The 18,705-nt window shown below is 36.6% G+C and overlaps 4 protein-coding genes across 4 annotated transcripts; 1 reads left to right on the top strand and 3 right to left on the bottom strand.

The window, feature by feature from the left end:
• Positions 1 to 2,888: 2,888 nt before the first annotated feature.
• LOC114713391 (uncharacterized) lies at positions 2,889 to 18,203 on the bottom strand. Its single transcript, XM_028898022.1, has 3 exons — positions 18,192 to 18,203; positions 10,697 to 10,705; positions 2,889 to 3,452 (listed from the first exon to the last, which is right to left on the bottom strand). Exon 3 carries the CDS (start codon positions 3,450 to 3,452, stop codon positions 3,078 to 3,080), a length of 375 nt encoding a protein of 124 aa, XP_028753855.1. The 5' UTR covers positions 10,697 to 10,705; positions 18,192 to 18,203; the 3' UTR covers positions 2,889 to 3,077.
• Positions 6,049 to 10,117, top strand: LOC114713388 (potassium channel AKT1-like; the record flags this gene model as incomplete). The annotated part of the gene is made up of 11 exons (XM_028898019.1): positions 6,049 to 6,197; positions 6,701 to 7,066; positions 7,309 to 7,366; positions 7,456 to 7,770; positions 7,908 to 8,153; positions 8,268 to 8,366; positions 8,448 to 8,480; positions 8,579 to 8,764; positions 8,855 to 9,049; positions 9,137 to 9,212; positions 9,346 to 10,117. Coding segments are annotated over 11 exons (2,427 nt in total), but the record flags the coding sequence as incomplete, so codon positions are not given.
• Positions 10,480 to 11,664, bottom strand: LOC114713390 (EG45-like domain containing protein). Its single transcript, XM_028898021.1, has 3 exons — positions 11,489 to 11,664; positions 11,080 to 11,380; positions 10,480 to 10,816 (listed from the first exon to the last, which is right to left on the bottom strand). Exons 1-3 carry the CDS (start codon positions 11,604 to 11,606, stop codon positions 10,810 to 10,812), a joined length of 426 nt encoding a protein of 141 aa, XP_028753854.1. The 5' UTR covers positions 11,607 to 11,664; the 3' UTR covers positions 10,480 to 10,809.
• LOC114713389 (26S proteasome regulatory subunit 8 homolog A) lies at positions 13,204 to 17,682 on the bottom strand. Its single transcript, XM_028898020.1, has 9 exons — positions 17,377 to 17,682; positions 16,917 to 17,014; positions 15,822 to 16,046; positions 15,536 to 15,598; positions 15,230 to 15,393; positions 14,822 to 14,978; positions 14,534 to 14,632; positions 14,303 to 14,413; positions 13,204 to 13,543 (listed from the first exon to the last, which is right to left on the bottom strand). The coding sequence occupies exons 1-9, from the start codon at positions 17,570 to 17,572 to the stop codon at positions 13,403 to 13,405; spliced, it is 1,254 nt and encodes a 417-aa protein (XP_028753853.1). The 5' UTR covers positions 17,573 to 17,682; the 3' UTR covers positions 13,204 to 13,402.
• Positions 18,204 to 18,705: the final 502 nt, after the last annotated feature.

Genomic DNA, 18,705 nt, shown 5'->3' with positions numbered 1-18,705 from the left:
TATATAACTCGTCTTTGCAGTTGCCTTGAAGGATCCCCATATAATGAACTATTTTGCTAATTATCACTCATGATCTGAGTGTAAGAATTATTTAGGAAATTGTTTTTCATGCTAAATGTAAAACCTTAATTTATTTGCAGTGTTTTTTTCTGGGAAAAAACAAAGAAAAGAAAAGAAATCATTTGACATAAATGGCTGCATAACTGTGGAGTTATGAAGCCTATTATCGGAATTCAAAATGCTCAAAGACGAATCAATCAAATTATCCATCAATTCTTCGGACCTGTTTTAAGTGTAGTTTCTACTTGCTAGTGTGAACTATATTGTCCGTTTACGAGTACGACATTAAACATTGTTGAAATTGATGTCATTAAATCTATCCAACAATGATGGACTGGTCGCCGCTGCCGAGCTAAGGAATTCAGTTCTTGAACCCATTTTTTGGGCCTTTCAAATATCTGAGAGGTCGCACGACTTCTTGGCAACCTTCTTTGTAGCAACAAGTATCAACAATAAATAATAAGAGTAATTAGGGAGTGTTCGGATAGAAACCAAACTATAGTTTCAGAAGTACTTTTACGGTTTATGAAATAAATATGTGGAGAAATTTGTCTCGTTTTACAGAAAAATACTTCTGAAACCATGATTTGGAGGTTAGCAAACACCCTTTCGGGTATGCTCTTTGTTCTTCTATCCTAGAAGAGATTGATTTTTAGTGTCAGCAGAACATATTTCTGATCCCGCAACAGAATTTTAAGAATATAACTAGCGAGATTCCGTTTGCCCATCTGTCCCCTTTGAGCAAATTTAATTGGATTAATTTCATTGTTAGTTCTTGAGTGAACTTTTGTTTTGTTCCTGTAGTTTCAAACTGTCTTTTTTTTTTTTTCATATAGTTTCACGAGGATTTAATCTAAATTAATATTATTAAGTAGAGGAATCTCTTAAGAGCATGGGGACTAAAATCAAAAATCATTTTATTATTATATTTTTAACGAGTTCCAATCTTGCTCATTCAATTCAGACCAACTCATTACCAAGTTATGTGAACTAGAACTGTGATTTAAAATTATACGGATTAAAATCAAAATTCAATGAAATTATAAGAATTAGTAGTATTAACCCAAAATAGTCAAAGATTATATGGGGGATTTTCATCTGTACTATTTAATCCAGCTTAATTCAAATTAGTTAGAGTGTAACTATATAGTGAGTTTGGGAAAATTAGTTATGATGATGTTTTCACAGCCCTGCCTTCCCTTCTGTCGATAAACAAAACTTCATCTTTCCACTCGCTTGTTCTTTTGTCTTGTTTTGGACTTTTAAGCTGCGCCATTTTGCTTGCCCCTGGCTTTTGTCAATTCACAACTGGCATTTTTTTAAAAAAAAAATCTATATTAAAAAAAAATATTTGAAATATCTATAAGTTCTCTCAATTTTTAATTTGGTACTTGTGTGTTTTTTTTCTTTCAATTAAATTATTTAATTTTACTTTTTTTAAGCAATATTAGTTCTTGTAATTTTGTTATATTAGCATTTGTAGTCTCTATGTAAGAGTTAATGATATTAATAGAGCCAAATTAAATATTTGATTAAGAGAAAAAACATAAATATCAAATTGAAAATTAAAAAAAAAAAGAAAAAGCTATAGGTACCTCCAAAATGATTTGCCAATCAGTCTTCATCTATTTATTTGCAGTAGCATTTTCTGCCGTTGCTGTTATTGTCTCCGTATCAAACGTTAATATCGATGCGTGCCCCTAGTTTTTGTTAACAACTGTGTTTTACTTTTTAGTAATATATAAATATGTATCTCACGTTAAAATATACTCAAATGATGTAAATCGAAAAGAACTAAGGTATAAGTAAATCTTTAGTCAATCGATTAAAAAAAAAGAAGCAAATTTCTTCTGCAAATCCCAATCAACCGGAAATTAAATCGATCGAAGCAAGTTACAATTTGATCCCTGAGTCTTTCAAATCATAATTCACCCGAAGATAAAATTTCTTATCAGTACACACAACAGCTTGACAGTACTGCAGATCTAATAACTTCGATTCAGAAAGTGCACAAAATTATAAAAAGTATTGATAGAAATAAAATTAGGCTAACTCAAATTGTGAAAACAGGGCGAGACACGTATAAAATTCGGCTAACTTTTGGAAAAATTTGCCGTTTCTTGACAGTTTAGAACAAAGAAGAATTAATCGATAAAGTTTGAAATTTTGAATACAAATAAATCAAATCAGGTGAAAACTGAATAAGAACTGGTCTTCAGTTTTAAATATAAGATTCACTTATATTGAAAAACAACTAATTTTACAGAAGATATGGGCAATGGAATCCATTGAAGTTGATGCCAAAAACGACATCCAACTCCTTAAGCACTCTTTGCCCCTACGTGACAATTTCTAGATTTTTTTTGGCTTGATCATATAATTATTTATACACAGGTTGTGATGCAACGTACATAATCCTTATCACTCAGAGCATCAGCATATTCTTCGGCCAGATGCCAATATCTGCGGGCTTTGACTTAAATTCCTGGATCCAATCCAAGATTCCCCTTCACACCCACCGATTCAGGACGTGCATCCCCACCTTAACATTGGTGTGCGCGCGTCTTCAGCGCAGGATAATCTTTCTACTTAGGAGTGGGGCTCCATAACAGCCTATGTGATTTACTATCCACACCCCACGCTTCTAGAAAAGCTGAAAAGGAATTGATTCTTCAATCATTTTAAAAATTTCAATTTTTAATGCCCGATCCAATTGGTGTCGACCAAGTTGGTCCTGCGTCAGACCCACCAGAGTGGTAAAATATTGATTAACTAAAATTTAACGATTTGCAACTGCGAGCAGATCCATCGTCATTCCGCTAGGATTGTTAAACAACAAAAACGAGACAGGTCACTAACAAACTGGATTTTATAAACATAATCATCCCGAGTATTATACATTCTTCATCGTTCATCATCAGCAGTGCCATCATCGACTAAAATTTGACACGAAAAACAACAAAAAAAAGGAAGGATTGATTATTATATGCAACGTTAGAAGTCCGGAGGCGGGGAATTTACGGATCCGAGCGAGTCTTGAAGTCGGAGGCGAGTCGAGAAGCGATAGCGGAGTGATACATGGTGTCGTGAAAAGTCTCCGTCTCCATGGTCATCAACCGGAGCCGCCTTGCCTTATCCTCCGTCAAGCAACCGGCGAATCGTGGTTTTCCAGCTTTCGATTTCGACACGGTGACGGACTCGGGTTTCTCCGGGAGATCTGCGGTTTTGTTGTTGTTGGAATCAATGTAGTCGGGTTCAGAAGACCAGCCGAAGATCGGAGTCCACCAGTTGGATGACGAACCTTTCCGGCGATCTTGGTCGGGCCTACGGTGGCCGGAGTTGGCAGAAGCTTGGATAACGGCAGGGTAGACGGGGGTGAAAGTAGAGGCCATCTTGAGAGAGAGAGGGTGAGAACTGGAACTTTCTAAATTTTCAGATAAAATCAGTAAAGGTAGGTTTCTACCGGCCAAGCCCTATCATCGTAGGCATGTATTTATAGCATGTTGGGGTAGGAAAAGGATAAGAACAGACGCGTGGCGAGGTGAGAGAGAGGGATCGGTGGGCCTCTTCACGGTTTTTTAATGACTTTTTCACCGGCTATTTCGGTGGCCCATTTCTCCTGTCCGTTGCGGGGAGGGGGGGGCATGGAGCTATTTACGAAAATAGCCTTCCGCGTCAATGACGTAATGCGTGTCCATGATCCATTTATTATTTAATATTCCTCCGGTCCTACTTATAAGATCCAATTGATTTATTTGAGGAGATTAAGGAAGTAAATTAAGTTGGTTATTTATAATAAATAAGTGTTGTTATTTCTAAAATATCTTTGCTAATTAAGTATATTGGTTAAAACTATCATTATTAGAAGGATTATCTTGGAGAGAAAATGGATTGGGTCTTATAATTAGGACCAAATAAAAAGTCAAATTGGATCTTATAATAAGGACCGGAGGAGTATTTGATCAGTTTCAGAATTTCAGTTGCTTCTAAATCTTTGGCCACCGTCTGTTAGTTACTTCTAAATCTTGGGCCAACTTCTGTTAGCTTTAGCCACTCCATCATATTTAGATTATATTTTTGTTAGCATTGTGCAAGAAGCAAGTCTTCAATGTTATCCATATTGCGTGTAATCATAAATTTTTTTGTTTTTGGCCAACGTAATTATAATTAGAGAATTAGATAATATTAATAATTAACCGAAGGCAGGGAGATACTCGGAAGTTGCGTAGGAATAGTATGGACCGTGTGCCCAAGATTTGATCGGACAGGTACATGTACATTGCTCGTGGTCAATTGGTTTGGGCCTGAATGGGCCGACAAGGCACATAAGACAAGCACGTGATGTTCGTGGCAGTGGGGAAGCAACGACATATGGGTTTGTCGTTTTGTTAAGGGGAGAGCTAGATGGCAAATTTGAAAAGTAAAAAGCGTAAGAAAGAATTTAGTGGTAGGAATACGCATTCTCACTAGAAAAGGAAGGTGTTCGATTTCCAGTTACAGTGTTTGGGGAGGTATTTTAGAATAGGAGTGTCTAGATTGATATCTGATGATATAATATGGGTTTACCCTACTCAATGTTGATATCATCTAGGAGGAGCCATTCAAGCGGTCTATCCTTCTTGAGTTGAGTCTCAATTCTTGATTAAAATTTTGTAACAAAAAAAAAGGGCATAAGAAGGACAAGGAAATACCGAAAGAGATGGCACATGGGGACGCAAGTTGGCGAATTTTGTCACTTCTCATCCCTTGTTTTGTTTCTGAAACGATCTCCCACTTTCGAAGAGGCCTCCCCACATAATGACTCCAATTTGATACATGCCAATTTAGTATAGGACGGTCATTTTTTAACTTAGAAATATCGTGCCTTTGCCATTTGCCCTCATGAGACGGACAGGAGGGAGAGAGCAGAGCGGGAGAAGGGGGAAGAAAGAAAATAGTGAAGTATTTGATTGATGCCCAAGAATTCTTTCACGTCTTGTTCGCCATTCTTTGATTTGTTATGCACCTTGAAAAGTCAACATTTGCTTGCTGCCATTTTCTTTCCTCCTTTTTTCTAGACATATGTATCCTCCTATTAGAAATAATCCTATTCGAGATACTATCTCTGATCCTTAATATAAGACATTGTTTGATTTTTGTTTTGATCCTAAATATAAGACTCCGATCCACTTTGTCTCTCATATTTATGCATTTTTTTTAGGATAGTCCTTCTAACAATAATAGTTTTAGTTAATACACTTGATTAGTAAGAATATTTTAAGAAAGACAATATCTATTTATTACAAATAATTAACTTAATTTTTTTTAATATCCTCAAATTAATCAACTAGCTCTTATAAATAGAACGGAGTAGTATTATTAGGGACTAGTTCCTAATAAGAATTTGAATATTAATTCACCTCAGAGTGACGGGTCACTAAACCCAACCCCAATGCTTTGCTGCCATTTTTCTAGTTGGTCTTCCTGAATTCATCCTGAGAAGCCCACGGCCTCGTATTAAGTCCATATCAGAGAGGTAATTAATAAGAATAGTTTGTTCTATTTTTAAATAAGTTAAAAATACGTAGGGAAAGTAAGGGTGCATTCTATATATAGCAAATAATCAAAGATCATAATGAAAGTCACTCTTGAAACTCCAAACAAGAAAAATTAAGTAAGGAATATATATGGAGTAAGAAGTTTAACACACAAGAGAGTTAATTAATGGCAAGAATTAGAATTAATCTCAGTGATTAGTGCGATATATATATTTATAGGTGGTAGCTTATATATAATCAATTAGAGCAGAAGCACACAATAAAAGTCGCAGATGATGATATATATAGTATAGGTGGAGGATGTTTGAGAGAAAAAGATATAAATATAGTGGGTAGGTTGTGTTTGAATCATATATCATGCTGGTTTTTGATTCTGATGAGAGAAGAAGGAAAGATATGCAGGGGAGAGAATCCAGAGGGAGAGATTATTAGGGTTTTAAAGTAATTGTTAATGTCGAGCCAGCACGATGAGATAGAACTGTCAAGAGAGGCCAACCATTTCAGCCTCTCTACTGGTTTATTGCCTTCACTTGGAGCCAGCCATGCCCCCAGAATTAGCCTCAAAACCTGCATTATCTCACCTTATGATCGTCGTTACAGGTTCTGATAATCAAACCATCAATAATTAATTCATCATTCTTCTAATTAATTACTTCTGGGTTTCACGTACGTCCGTCCCATTCCTTTGCAGATATATATACGTATATACAGTAACTTTCATTTCTTTTGTTGTCATTCATTTATTGTTTCGCATGCAAGGTAAAAAAGCTTCTCTCTCAAAATGATTCATAAAAATTTAACATTCTTTTCATGGAAAGTTATTTGGGGGGAAGAAAAAATTCTTTAATCCCAAGATTATAAACGGGGATATCTTTTCTTCTTCCTTTTGTTTTGACACTAGCTCTGTTTTTAGAAGAATCAATGCGTTTCATGTTATTCTCCGAGTACGATTTCCTGTGGTCTTTCTTTTTCTTTTTCTTTTTTCTCTATCTTTTATGTGTACGGATCAAGATTATGTGAAATTTTTTTGATATTAATAAAATAACTTTTTTGGCCAAAAAAAAATGAACATGGGTATAAATAAAATGGACGTATATGTATAGGTTGTGGGAGAACTTTCTGATCATTCTGGTCGGGTACACTGCATGGGTATCGCCATTTGAGTTCGGCTTCCTGGAAAAGCCAGTAGGGTTCCTCTCGATCACGGACAATGTTACGAATGGACTCTTCGCTGTGGATATAATTCTCACATTCTTCGTCGCTTACATTGACAAACTCACTTACCTTTTGGTTGAAGATCGAAAAGCCATTGCCGCGAGATATCTCAAGACTTGGTTCGTCTTCGATGTCATCTCCATTATCCCTTCGGAGCTCGCCCGCCAAATTCCCATCTCACCGTTTCAATCCTATGGACCTTTCAACATGCTTCGTCTTTGGCGAATCCGAAGAGTTGGTGCCCTGTTTGCTAGGTGCGTATGCAATGTGTTCGTCATAATGCAAAGCCACACTCATTACACAAGCAAAAGATATATTAATTTACATGAAAGCGTAGATTCAAAATGACTAAGCGATTAGAAGAATATTAACTGTTCAAATTTTACTTTTCTTCCGAAAATAAAATTAGTTTCAGACTAAATTCATTTTGATTAGATTCGACCAATTTTTTTATCACTCATTGCTAGTTGTAACTTACTGCGGTTCTGGTAAGCAGACTGGAGAAGGACATACACTATAACTATTTCTGGGTTCGGTGTGCTAAGCTTATTTGTGTACGTTTCTAACCTTGGATTTGTCATTATATTAATATCAAATGCAAGTTCTATCGTTAGTAATTCGGGTTGTTAATGTATATATGCAGGTGACCCTCTTTGTTGTACACTTAGCCGGATGCTTCTTTTATTATATTGCCGCACATTCTGATCCCAAACAGACTTGGATCGGGCTATCATTGGAAGACTTCCATCAAGAGAGCTATTATACAAAATATGTGTATTCTATGTACTGGTCTATCACTACTTTAGCCACTGTTGGCTATGGCGATTTGCATCCAGTAAATACGTCAGAGATGGTCTTTGACATCTGTTACATGTTGTTCAATCTGGGTTTAACGTCCTATTTGATTGGTAATATGACCAACTTAATTGTCAACGGCACAAGTCGAACCAGTAGATTTGTAAGCAATTTATATTATTGGGAATGTAGCTGTAGTTAAATTGATTTACTCGAGAGAAACTTGTCTATTTCTAAGTCTGTTCTTAGGAATTCACTTGGAAGTTCGTAAAGTTTTAAGGTTTGGTATATAATTTTCAGAGGGATACCATACAGGCTGCCTCAAATTTTGCGGAACGGAACCATTTGCCTTCTCGTCTGAAAGACCAGATGCTTGAACACATGTGTTTGAGGTTCAGAACAGACTCAGAGGGATTGCAGCATCACGAGAGCCTCGATACTCTTCCTAAAGCTATCAGATCAAGCATCTCACGTAATCTTTTCTACTCTGTGGTAGATGATGTCTACTTGTTTTCTGGAGTTTCAAAGAACTTGCTTTTTCAACTGGTAATTGCAATATCCTATCTCAGTCAGGAAAATTTCGAATTCTCTCTCTTCTGAGAAAACTTTTTCTTCATTTTGCATTAAATGGGTATTGCTTTGTTTATGTAACTTCAATAGGTAACAGAGATGAAAGCAGAGTATTTCCCCCCGAAAGAAGATGTTATCTTGCAGAACGAAGAACCAACTGATCTTTATATCATAGTCACTGGTGCTGCGGTATTTATCTAACTTATCTCTGACAATGCCTTCCTCGAGAGCTATCTTACAAGATGTGGTTTCTAACGTTTCCATCAACAGGACTTGCTAGTTTTCAAAAATGGAGTCGAAGAGGCAAGTCTGGTTACTTGAAAGAGTCCAAAATATCGATATATAATTGCTTGAAGCTGTGTTACTTGTGTGATGAACCTCAATGATGATAACTGATGCAGGCCGTAGGCGAGGCTAGAGCTGGTGATGTTTTCGGCGAGATCGGAGTGCTTTGCTATAGACTACAACCCTTTACCGTTCGAACCAAGCGACTGAGCCAGCTACTGAGGTTGAACCGTACCACATTTTTAAATGCTATTCAGGCCAACGTGGGAGATGGGAACGTAATCATGAATAATCTCCTTCAGGTCTGCCTAACGTTATACCCTCAGGTCTTTCTTTAATCGTTGAAATACTGGGCTTACTATGGTGCGCACGGGCGCGCGCGTTTGTGGCAGCATTTGAAAGAACTTAAGGACCCATTTATGGATGGAATCCTAGTGACAACAGAGAACTTGCTGGCCAGTGGTAGGGTGAATCTACCGCTTAGTCTGTCCTTCGCCGCATTAAGAGGAGATGACTGGTTGTTGCATCAATTGTTGAATCGGGGCTTGGATCCAAATGAATCCGACAACAAAGGAAGGACTGCTTTGGTATGAAAAAGTGAAACATTCCATATTTTCCGCTCTCTTCATTTGGTTAGATTCACTAACCTTGTTAATCCATACCTGCATTTTCAGCACATAGCAGCATCCAAAGGGAGCTTGGACCATGTCAGGCTTCTTTTAGATCATGGGGCATATCCAAACATTAGAGGTAACTTGTCATGTCGCTCGGCTTTTCTTCCTTTCCTTTTCTAGATCCATACTTTACCAACATGAACACCGTCTGGAGTATAAACAGACGTAACTACTACTCAACTTATAAGTTAGGCTTAATTCATATGCAGATTATGATGGTAGTGTCCCATTATGGGAGGCAATAGTGGGTGGACACGAATCCGTGAGCAAGCTGTTGGTAAAAAATGGCGCTAACTTAGAATGTGGAGATATGGGTCAATTTGCATGCATTGCCGCTGAACAGGGCAACCTGAACTTGCTCAAGGATATAGTGAAACATCGAGGGGATGTATCACTTTCTAGGAATTATGATGGGACCACAGCATTACATATTGCTGTCTGTGAAGGCAATGTTGAGATAGTCAAGTTCCTTTTGGATCAAGGGGCTGACGTTGACAAACCAGACAGGCATGGTTGGAAGCCAAGAGCCCTAGCAGATCAACAGGGACATGAGGAAATTAAGGTTATGTTTCAGTCTATTGTGGAGCCTAAGGCTCCAACTCCTGCCTCTTCGACTCCTGAGAGGTCTGTTGGAAGAGTTACAAGAACTGGGAGGAACCATGGAAGTCACCATGCAAGAGTAACAATCAGTTGCCCTGAAAAGGTTGAAATTGCAGGAAAAGTTGTGCTCCTACCAGGAAGCTTCAAGGAGCTACTTGAGATTGGAGCCAATAAATTTGGTATCACTCCCGCTAGGATTCTGAGCAGGGATGGAGCTGAAATTGATGATCTAGATGTGATTAGAGATGGTGATCATCTTTTGTTTGTCAGTTCTCATAAACCCAGTTCCCGCTCGCCTGATTTTTTGCAATAAGGCATATGATTCTTTGTAATTAATGGAAGCATTCTGCCTCATTTTATAGTTTTCTTTTTCTTGGCTGAGCATGAATGCAACATGATATAAGGAGTTCCAGAAACATTAGCGTATCACCAGTGTATGATAGATAGAAGAATTAGAAGGCTGTAAATATTTCAAGAGAACTTGAATTAAATGGATGAAAGAAAATAATCCATAAACGACTCATCTATTATTTGCTTACAAAAGGCCTCTAAATTTAACACAATCTGTAAAGGGTTTCTTCCGGAGAAAAGACAAGAAAAACAAATAGTGTATTTCCAAGTGAAAGTTTAAAAAAGTTACATAGGTCATTCTCTTTATAAATTGAATATTATTTCTAACATAATATTGGTTGTTAGCCTTGTGCATCAAAGAAGCATTCAAAACCAGAAAGCACATAGGAAACTTCCTCACAACTTGCAAGAATTTGATTGATTGTAAGCACTTTTTAAGGTTGACTGGCTGTGGAATTCCAAGCTCAAAAATTTAAAACAGGAACGCAGAAACATGAGGACCCTCCAAGAAAGTTACAAAAAAAGAAAAGAAAAAAGGAACTTAATTCCTTAAACCCACATGTGAACTTGAAATAATCACCAATCCCATTCCAAAACACTCAACAGTACCCTTGACCTCTACCACAAAGACCTTTCTTCTCATCATCATCTCCCTCTAGCTTCATCAATTCACCTTCCCAGACAATCACAGCAAATTGAATCATCAACAGCTCTTAATTATATCAGACCCTGTACAAAAAGATACACTCATGTAGTCAGATCGAGTTAAAAACGATTTAAAACGAATAAAAATGAGATACCCAGGTCTCCCATGATTTTCATCTTGAAGTTTTAGAATTGATAATTCTTACAAAACTTCAGTTGTTTCATTTTTCACTTGTCGTTATACGAATGAATAGTGACAGCAAGCTGGCTCAGAGGAGTGAGAGACAATCACACGCTGCAAAAAAAAGAAGCGAGATGAACGAAGAGTAAGAAGATAATGAACTCACTGTTGAAACTCTATATTAATGAGACCAGCAGATGAATTAGCAATGGTCTGGAAAGCTTTCTGAGAGAGAACCATGGTGGTTCCGGTGGCCGACGGAGTCGACACGGTGGAAACCGCATAATCAACGATCTTGATCTGAATGATCTGCTGCGGAATACAAGTCCTGGGTTGCTCTGCACTTATGCATCTTACCAAGTACTGCCTCCCACACGCTGCCCCGTTGTCCCATATTCCATCTCCGGCCGCCGCAAACAGGTTGCTCGAAGGGAACTGTAAGGCCTCGCCGCCGTAGCATCCCGTCGCTATATATCATATATAGAAGTAACTTGATTAGATAATCTTAATATCATCAAATATAAATACAGTAAATCAATTCAGAGAATGGTTAGAGAAGTTTGAAATGAACATACGTAAATATGGAGGAGAATATTGAGCGGCAGTTCCAACATCAGCAAAGGAAGGGAAGGGAAGATTGATGAAGAAGGTGATGAATAAGCAGAGGAGCAATTGTGTATGACGTCTGCACATTGTTGGAGACGCAATGATAGGAAGGAAATGGGAGAAGGCAATACAATATGAGGGGGGAAAAAAGCAACTTTTGACCTAAAAAAGCGAAAAAAAGAAGAAAAAAGGACAGCACTTTCTTAATTGCTCATCCAAAAGGATTTTCTGCATTCACGCGGGTTAAAACTGAAGATTTAAAGGCATTTTATTTTATTTTATTTGTGATTGGGTGAGCATTTTACCTTGATTTTTTTCCTTCTAAAGTATGGATGCCCTCTTATTAAAAGTAATTCTATTTGAGGGACTATCAAGTTTTAATGTGGACACTTCTCCAGTAAAATTCGAATCTTGATTTGCCGTGTTGTGAGGAACTAACATGTTCCGCTAGACCCAATCCATTGGTCATTTTATCATGATATTTTAATAAATTTTTGTCTTCGTTATCAAATTTGACTCGGGTCCACGCGCTTGAGCCGTACAGTAATATCTTAAATCGAAGGACCAAGGGAATGAAAAGAGATGGAGAATGATTACTTCTTTAATTTCATCTGTGAAAATAATTTAACAAACATAAATATCATCAACTAAGGTCCATAATTAATCAAACATATCTTTTTATTTTTTCGATACGAGAGTTTAAATCTTTAACCTCTACTCATATTTTAATGAACCTCATTCCACTCTTATAATTTGATATATCTCAACACAAATAGTTTAATAATTTCGAATAAGCGCAAAGTATGTAGAAAATCACATCAGATGATTTTAGGGCTCAACATTAGATTCAACTTCATTTACACAATTACAAAAGAATGGCAGTAACACCATATTCACTTTAAATGGCTGTTTAAAAATTAAATTTTTATTCTTTGGATCGTAGTATTAGTATTTGAATTCAAATTTTTTTTATAGGTCGGCTTCCTATTTAAGAAAGCATGTACCCTTCTGAACCGAAGAACAAGGACACATTTTGGTCAAAAAGAAAAACAACTGATGTTTTCCACTTTGCTTCTTTCATTATTTAAATTAAAAAATCACCACAAATAAATTCTCACCGTAAAACATATAAATCCATGAATACAAAGATCATGTATCGAACTTGCAAAATCGCATTTCTTAAGATATTGTAGAAAGACTTGCATTAAAAAGCGCAAGCTAACACAAGAAGATATAGTATACGATCAAAAAAATGAAATTAAACTCGAAATATAAAATTTGAAAATTTTGAGAAATGAGAAATATTCAACTATCCAACGTGCAGAGAGGTGCTGGCCAAAAACTCAAAAGTCCAAGGAAATTAATTAAAGAGGCATAACCTCCCACCAGCCCCTTTGACTTTGTCGGCTTCATGGATTAAATGCCCCCTGGACAAGCATAACTGCCCCGTGATTGGGGAGTCATAAAGCAAAATGCAAAATATGAGCATCCCCACCAGCCTTTGCTGTTCGCAATCCCTGCAATCCCTGCCGACTATATATCTCATGATTCTAACTTATGTATTAATTTGTTTGGTCACTCTGGCCATGTGTGTGCTGGCGAAATTTACATGTAAATTACCCTTTTGAGCATAATGCTCAGCACCTCCAAACTTACTATCTGCATCCTAGTCGAAAACCATAGGTTGAATTCTCAGCCAAAGAAGGGACCCATAGTGCTGAAAAGCTTTGAAAAAGATAAATCATAATTCAGTACACAAGTTTTGTGAGCAATACAAGCACTGTGAAAAAACGGCGAAGTATGTAAACTGGAAGCAGGCCTCAGGTGTATGTCTTTCTGTTCATCTAGCCAGAGAACGCATAACGGATACATTGAAATACAAATCACTTCCACAACTTCCGCAACGACATATTTTTCTCGGTTTCCTTTTTCATGACCTTGGCTACAGCCATCTCAAAATCTTCCTGCGTTACGTGGACCCTCCTCTCCCTCAAAGCAAACATTCCAGCTTCTGTGCACACCGCCTTTAAATCCACAAGAAAATTCAATATCAGTTCCAACGGGACACAACTTGAAAGAAAAGCATTGATTTGTCATAGACAACACATCAGAGTTGCCTTTTAACGCTAGAGGTTTTGATATATTTTTTGTTTTTGGTGGATCCTTCTACAGTCATTCTATCTGCATCATTCGTTGGACAAGCCAAACGTTATGATTGAATTGCTTAACGAAATCTCCATTGTTTAAACACTCTTGTTATGCACTACATGTCACAATATTCCAAGTCTCGACCAGTTCTATCATCACCTAACTATCCTCAAGACAAACTAACACTTCTATTTTACAACTGTTGAACTACAATTGTCCATCTCTGTTAGTGTTTCGTTGAGCTTTTCTCTGTCACCCAAAATTCAGAAGTAACACTAGTGAAATACAACTCACAGTTTGAAAACTCACTTTAATATTATAAAATTAGTAGCCCCCATTTAATCAATCCATCCCAAAAATATTGATGGTGTATATGTTAAAAAGTTCAAACTCGCATTTCTTTCCAAGGCTTATTCCAATCCCAACTTATAACGACCACTCAAATTTAACTCAATCTCTCACTATTCTGTTCAAAATTCAGGCTTTATTTAGGCTAACAGATAGAGTAATCATTGAAAACACTAAGTTTTCGGCAACTACCATCCACTGCTCAAACAGGGACCGTTATTAAGACCACCGACTGGAGAACTTCAAAATTCAAAAGATGAAATGCAAATAAAGAGGGGAAAAAATACCTTGAGCTCTGCACCAGAAGCACCATTCATCTTCTCAGCAATTTTCTTCAGGTCAATCCCACGCATCAAATTCATCCTTCTAGAGTGGATTTTCAATATATCCAACCGAGACTACCAGGAATTCAAAACAAGACCATGTTAAAAAAGAGGAGTATTTATGAAATGCAGTGTATTCACCCTTTCCTCAAAACATAAACATGAAAATGATATCATGAAGGCATCAATGCATACCTCCTCATTAGGGTTTGGAAATTCAATCTTCCTGTCTATCCGTCCAGGTCTAAGGAGTGCTTGATCCAGGATATCAATACGATTTGTTGCCATCAAAACCTGTAAGTTAGAGATCTCTTCAGAACTTGGCCAGAAACTATTCAATTAAATGAATAAGCTGGGTAAAATGATTAGATATGTCCTATACATTACAGAAGCCTCATATATTCTGCACAGAAACAACACTAATCACCTTTACTAATTGGTAGTTATAATATTATAGCACCATTCTGAAGCATCACGCAATACCTTGATCTTATTTGAAGCTTCAAATCCATCTAGCTGGTTGAGAAGCTCCAGCATAGTGCGCTGCACCTCACTATCACCATTACCACTTCCAGATTCCATTCGAGCAGATCCAATGCTATCAATTTCATCCATGAAGATAATAGATGGAGCATGCTCCCTACAAAAAGAACATCGTTCTCGCATAAGACATATGTCAACAGCCAAGCCAGTCCAATGATGACAAAAAATAAATGAATCACACAACACTTTGCGATATTCACACCACATTCCATTCATACAAAACATTCAGCCTTAGAATTGTCTTCAACCCACATATCAAGAAGCCAAGCAGACCGCATTCTTTATTTGTTCTCTATGGTGGTAGGATGACAGATGAAAGAAAGGTAAGAATTCTCAGTAGAGACAAACCTGGCCATAACAAAAAGTTCTCTGACCATTCTGGAACCTTCCCCAATGTATTTCTGAACCAACTCAGAACCAGAAACCCTGATGAATGTGCAATCAGTATGATGAGCCACAGCCCTAGCCAACAACGTCTTTCCTGTGCCAGGAGGTCCATACAGTAGGACACCCTGTCGCATGCAAAGGAGAGTCAGTAAATAAGCAACCCAAAGAGGGTGCAAGCATGAATGAGAGAAGAACCAAGCTCAAGCAACTATTCTTGGATAAACAGAGGGTATGAAATTTCTTAATAACTTTAGCACAACGTGCTACCTTTGGTTGAGCTATTCCAAGACTTTCAAACAGTTCGGGATGTTTGATCGGCAGCTCAATGACCTGTGAAAATAATTTCCAAACAGGAAATTAAGAAACAGTTAAACTGGTTTGCAGAATAAATGATGCCATTATATATGCATACACATTCAACTACAGGTTCAGAAAGTGATACAGAGAGAAGTGGTGCCACATAAACGTATAAAAGGATAAAAAGATATCAAACATCAAACCAAAAAGATGTAATAATCTTTGGGTGCTGAAAGTGAGGGCTAAGAGACCGCACCTCTTTTATCTCTTTGATTTGCTGGTCCAGTCCACCGATCATGTCATAGGTAGAATCAGGGACTTTTTCAACTTTCATCAGGTTGACCAACGGGTCAACTTTGCTAGGCAAGATCAAGTGAAGAACATAACTGTCATTGCGGAGGGCCACCCTGGTTGATGGAGTAATCTTTGTAATGTCAATACTTTTATCAATATCAACAACATATTTTCCTTCTGGGTGAACCTGAAGAAAATTGGAAGAATTAGTGCTTCTGCTTTATTTTTATTCTATAGTGGCAATCTCATGCATAAACGAACATAAATTTCGTAGGATAAAATGATTAATTTACAACTGCCGATATTGGAGAAACACAACAAATGAAGCGTGCTCCTAGACATCACTTTTTTTGCTGTTCTCTTTGCATAATTGACCAAAGAAGCCATCAATCAGCCGGAACACCTATGCGGCAACAATTTTTTTGGTGGTGCCAATCATGTTGCAACAATTAAAGAGTACAGATGTCACACCTAATCCATAATGAACATTCCTTGTTCCATAATACATAAGATGGTTAATCATATTTCCAAGGACAGTACTGATAACTATCATGAAATAGGTTATCGGACATGTTATTTTGGAAAAATAAACTGATTGATGAAAACATCATATGTGAATGCAGATTTGTCCTTCGCATCCTATTCTAATAATTGAAGTGCACCTAAAGTTGTGCACACTCTGCCAGTAGGTAACTTGTTACTTTTACTCCCAAACTCAGCTGAATGACTGCACATATCATATTGACCGCCACCGGAAACCCTATTACAACAATCTTCTCAAGTCTACCGTGATTGATGGTTTCAAATCCATGCTCTATGTTATTTATGTGCAGAGATAAAAATGAGCAGTAGATACTTGACTCAGCAGCAAAAATAGTCGAAGAAATCTTTCTAGCAATGAGTAATGCAGTTAAAAGAAAATATAAATCAATGCAAGTTACGGCAGTTAGGAAGATACCAAAGCTTCAAAACCACATATCGCTATTAAAAAAAAAAGGGCTTCAAAACCACACCCCTAATGAAATAAGAGAGAGCGTAGAAAGCACCATCAGCTTACCTTTACTAAAACTTTGTTTTTCCCCATAACTTTGACAACTTCACCGACATATGATCCGGGCTCCTGAAGAAGCTGCAGTTCTTCCCGAAGCATTCTCACTGTCCCAATTTTGCATTGTTAGGAAAATCTTAATCAACCAATAGTTCGGGAACAGAGAAAGCAGCGCAGACAGGCCATCAAAACCAAGAATTTACAAGTGACATGAATAACAATCACCCTCTATAAGAAAGACCAGTTAAGGCTTATATGATTTAGCTGAATTTCCCCCACCAAAATCATAAAAAAAATTATTTCATGGCGAATCAAGTCTGACATAAAGCCCGCCCCCTCCCGTCTCCCCACTTAAAAGAAATCTAGACCCCGGATTTTATCGAAAAGTTGACCCGGAAACAAAAGAAATCATAAAATCAAGAAGCAAACAATTTCAAATTTAGGGTTAGGGTTAGTGCAAGAAACTCACCACGGGAATTTAACTCATTTCGCTGAGCCTCAAGACGGTTGAGGTTATGGGTCTTCTGGCGGACCTGAAGCTGAAGTTCGTGGATGTGCTGGAGATAGTATTGACGAAGACCCTCTCCCTGCTTGGCGGGCTTCGCCGAGCACGTCTCTTCCGGTGCCGCCTCCGGTTGCTTAAATTCCACTCCGGCCGTTGCCATTGGAAACCTTAGAGTGACTAGGGATCGCTCGATGTGCAAATCCGGTCACTGATGTACCTCTCCTGTATTCTTTATTTCTTGGTTACTGTCTCCCTTATATTCGTTTCTTGTGCTTGATAAACAAGGAACGTCGGTGACCTCCGTCGGGCCCGATAAAGTAGTAATAATTTTTCAGCCGTGAAAAAATATAAAAAAAATTGAAACTCTAGACTGGCGATGGGACGGAGGGAGAAAATTTTAATAAGTTAATAATTTATAATATTACTTTATATTTTTAATATAAAATCTAACTGATTAATTTAAAAAAATTAATTAAATTAGATATTTGTTTTTAAAAAGTATTGTTTTTTTGAGGATTTTCTTATTAATTATGTATATTAATTAAAATTATCAGTTGATAAAACCTTTAAAATATATAATAACTATAAAAACTATTTTAAAAAAATAAATAAATATGAAAAACAAAATAGATTGAGTTATTATATTTATGATCAAATTAAAAATCAAATAAATTTTTATAATAAGAAATGGAGGTAGATACATTATAATATTTTTATTCTCAAGTATAAATAATTATTACAGTGAAAGACTGGATCGAATAATTATTTGGAAGAGTTACATTTTATATGAACCAACTTAAATTTTAATTGTTCCGGGATTTTATTTTGTGATATAGTGATATATATCTTACTCCTCTAATCTTATTTATAACACACACAAAAAAGATTTTTTTATTTTATTTATAAATCATTTTATTAAATTTTTAATATGAATATACTATTTTATCTTTTATTTATCATAGCGTAGATAATTATTTTTTTTAAAAGATGCATATATTAAATAAAAATGAAATTAAAAAATTGTTATATTTTAATAGATAGTTAATATATTTTAAAGTTTTTCATAACTTATATAAAACATGTTAAAAATATCTTATAAATATGAGTAGAGGAGTATTTCTTAACCTTTTTTAGATATAGCTTATGTGTTCCAACTTTTATGAATATAATGGGTATGTGATTTATACATAAAAAAAACTTAAATTTTAATTTGGATAAAAAAATTCAGTAATTTATTATTAGCTCATTTTCCCTTGGCTGCGAACCCGCCGAGATCATTAAAAATTAAAATTC

Source organism: Neltuma alba, unplaced genomic scaffold (assembly GCF_004799145.2).
Source record: "Neltuma alba isolate B1F8T4 unplaced genomic scaffold, ASM479914v2 tig00011424_pilon, whole genome shotgun sequence".
Classification (NCBI taxonomy): Eukaryota; Viridiplantae; Streptophyta; class Magnoliopsida; order Fabales; family Fabaceae; genus Neltuma; species Neltuma alba.
Note: the sequence above shows the minus strand (reverse complement) of the source record. Positions and strands in the feature narration are given on the sequence as shown.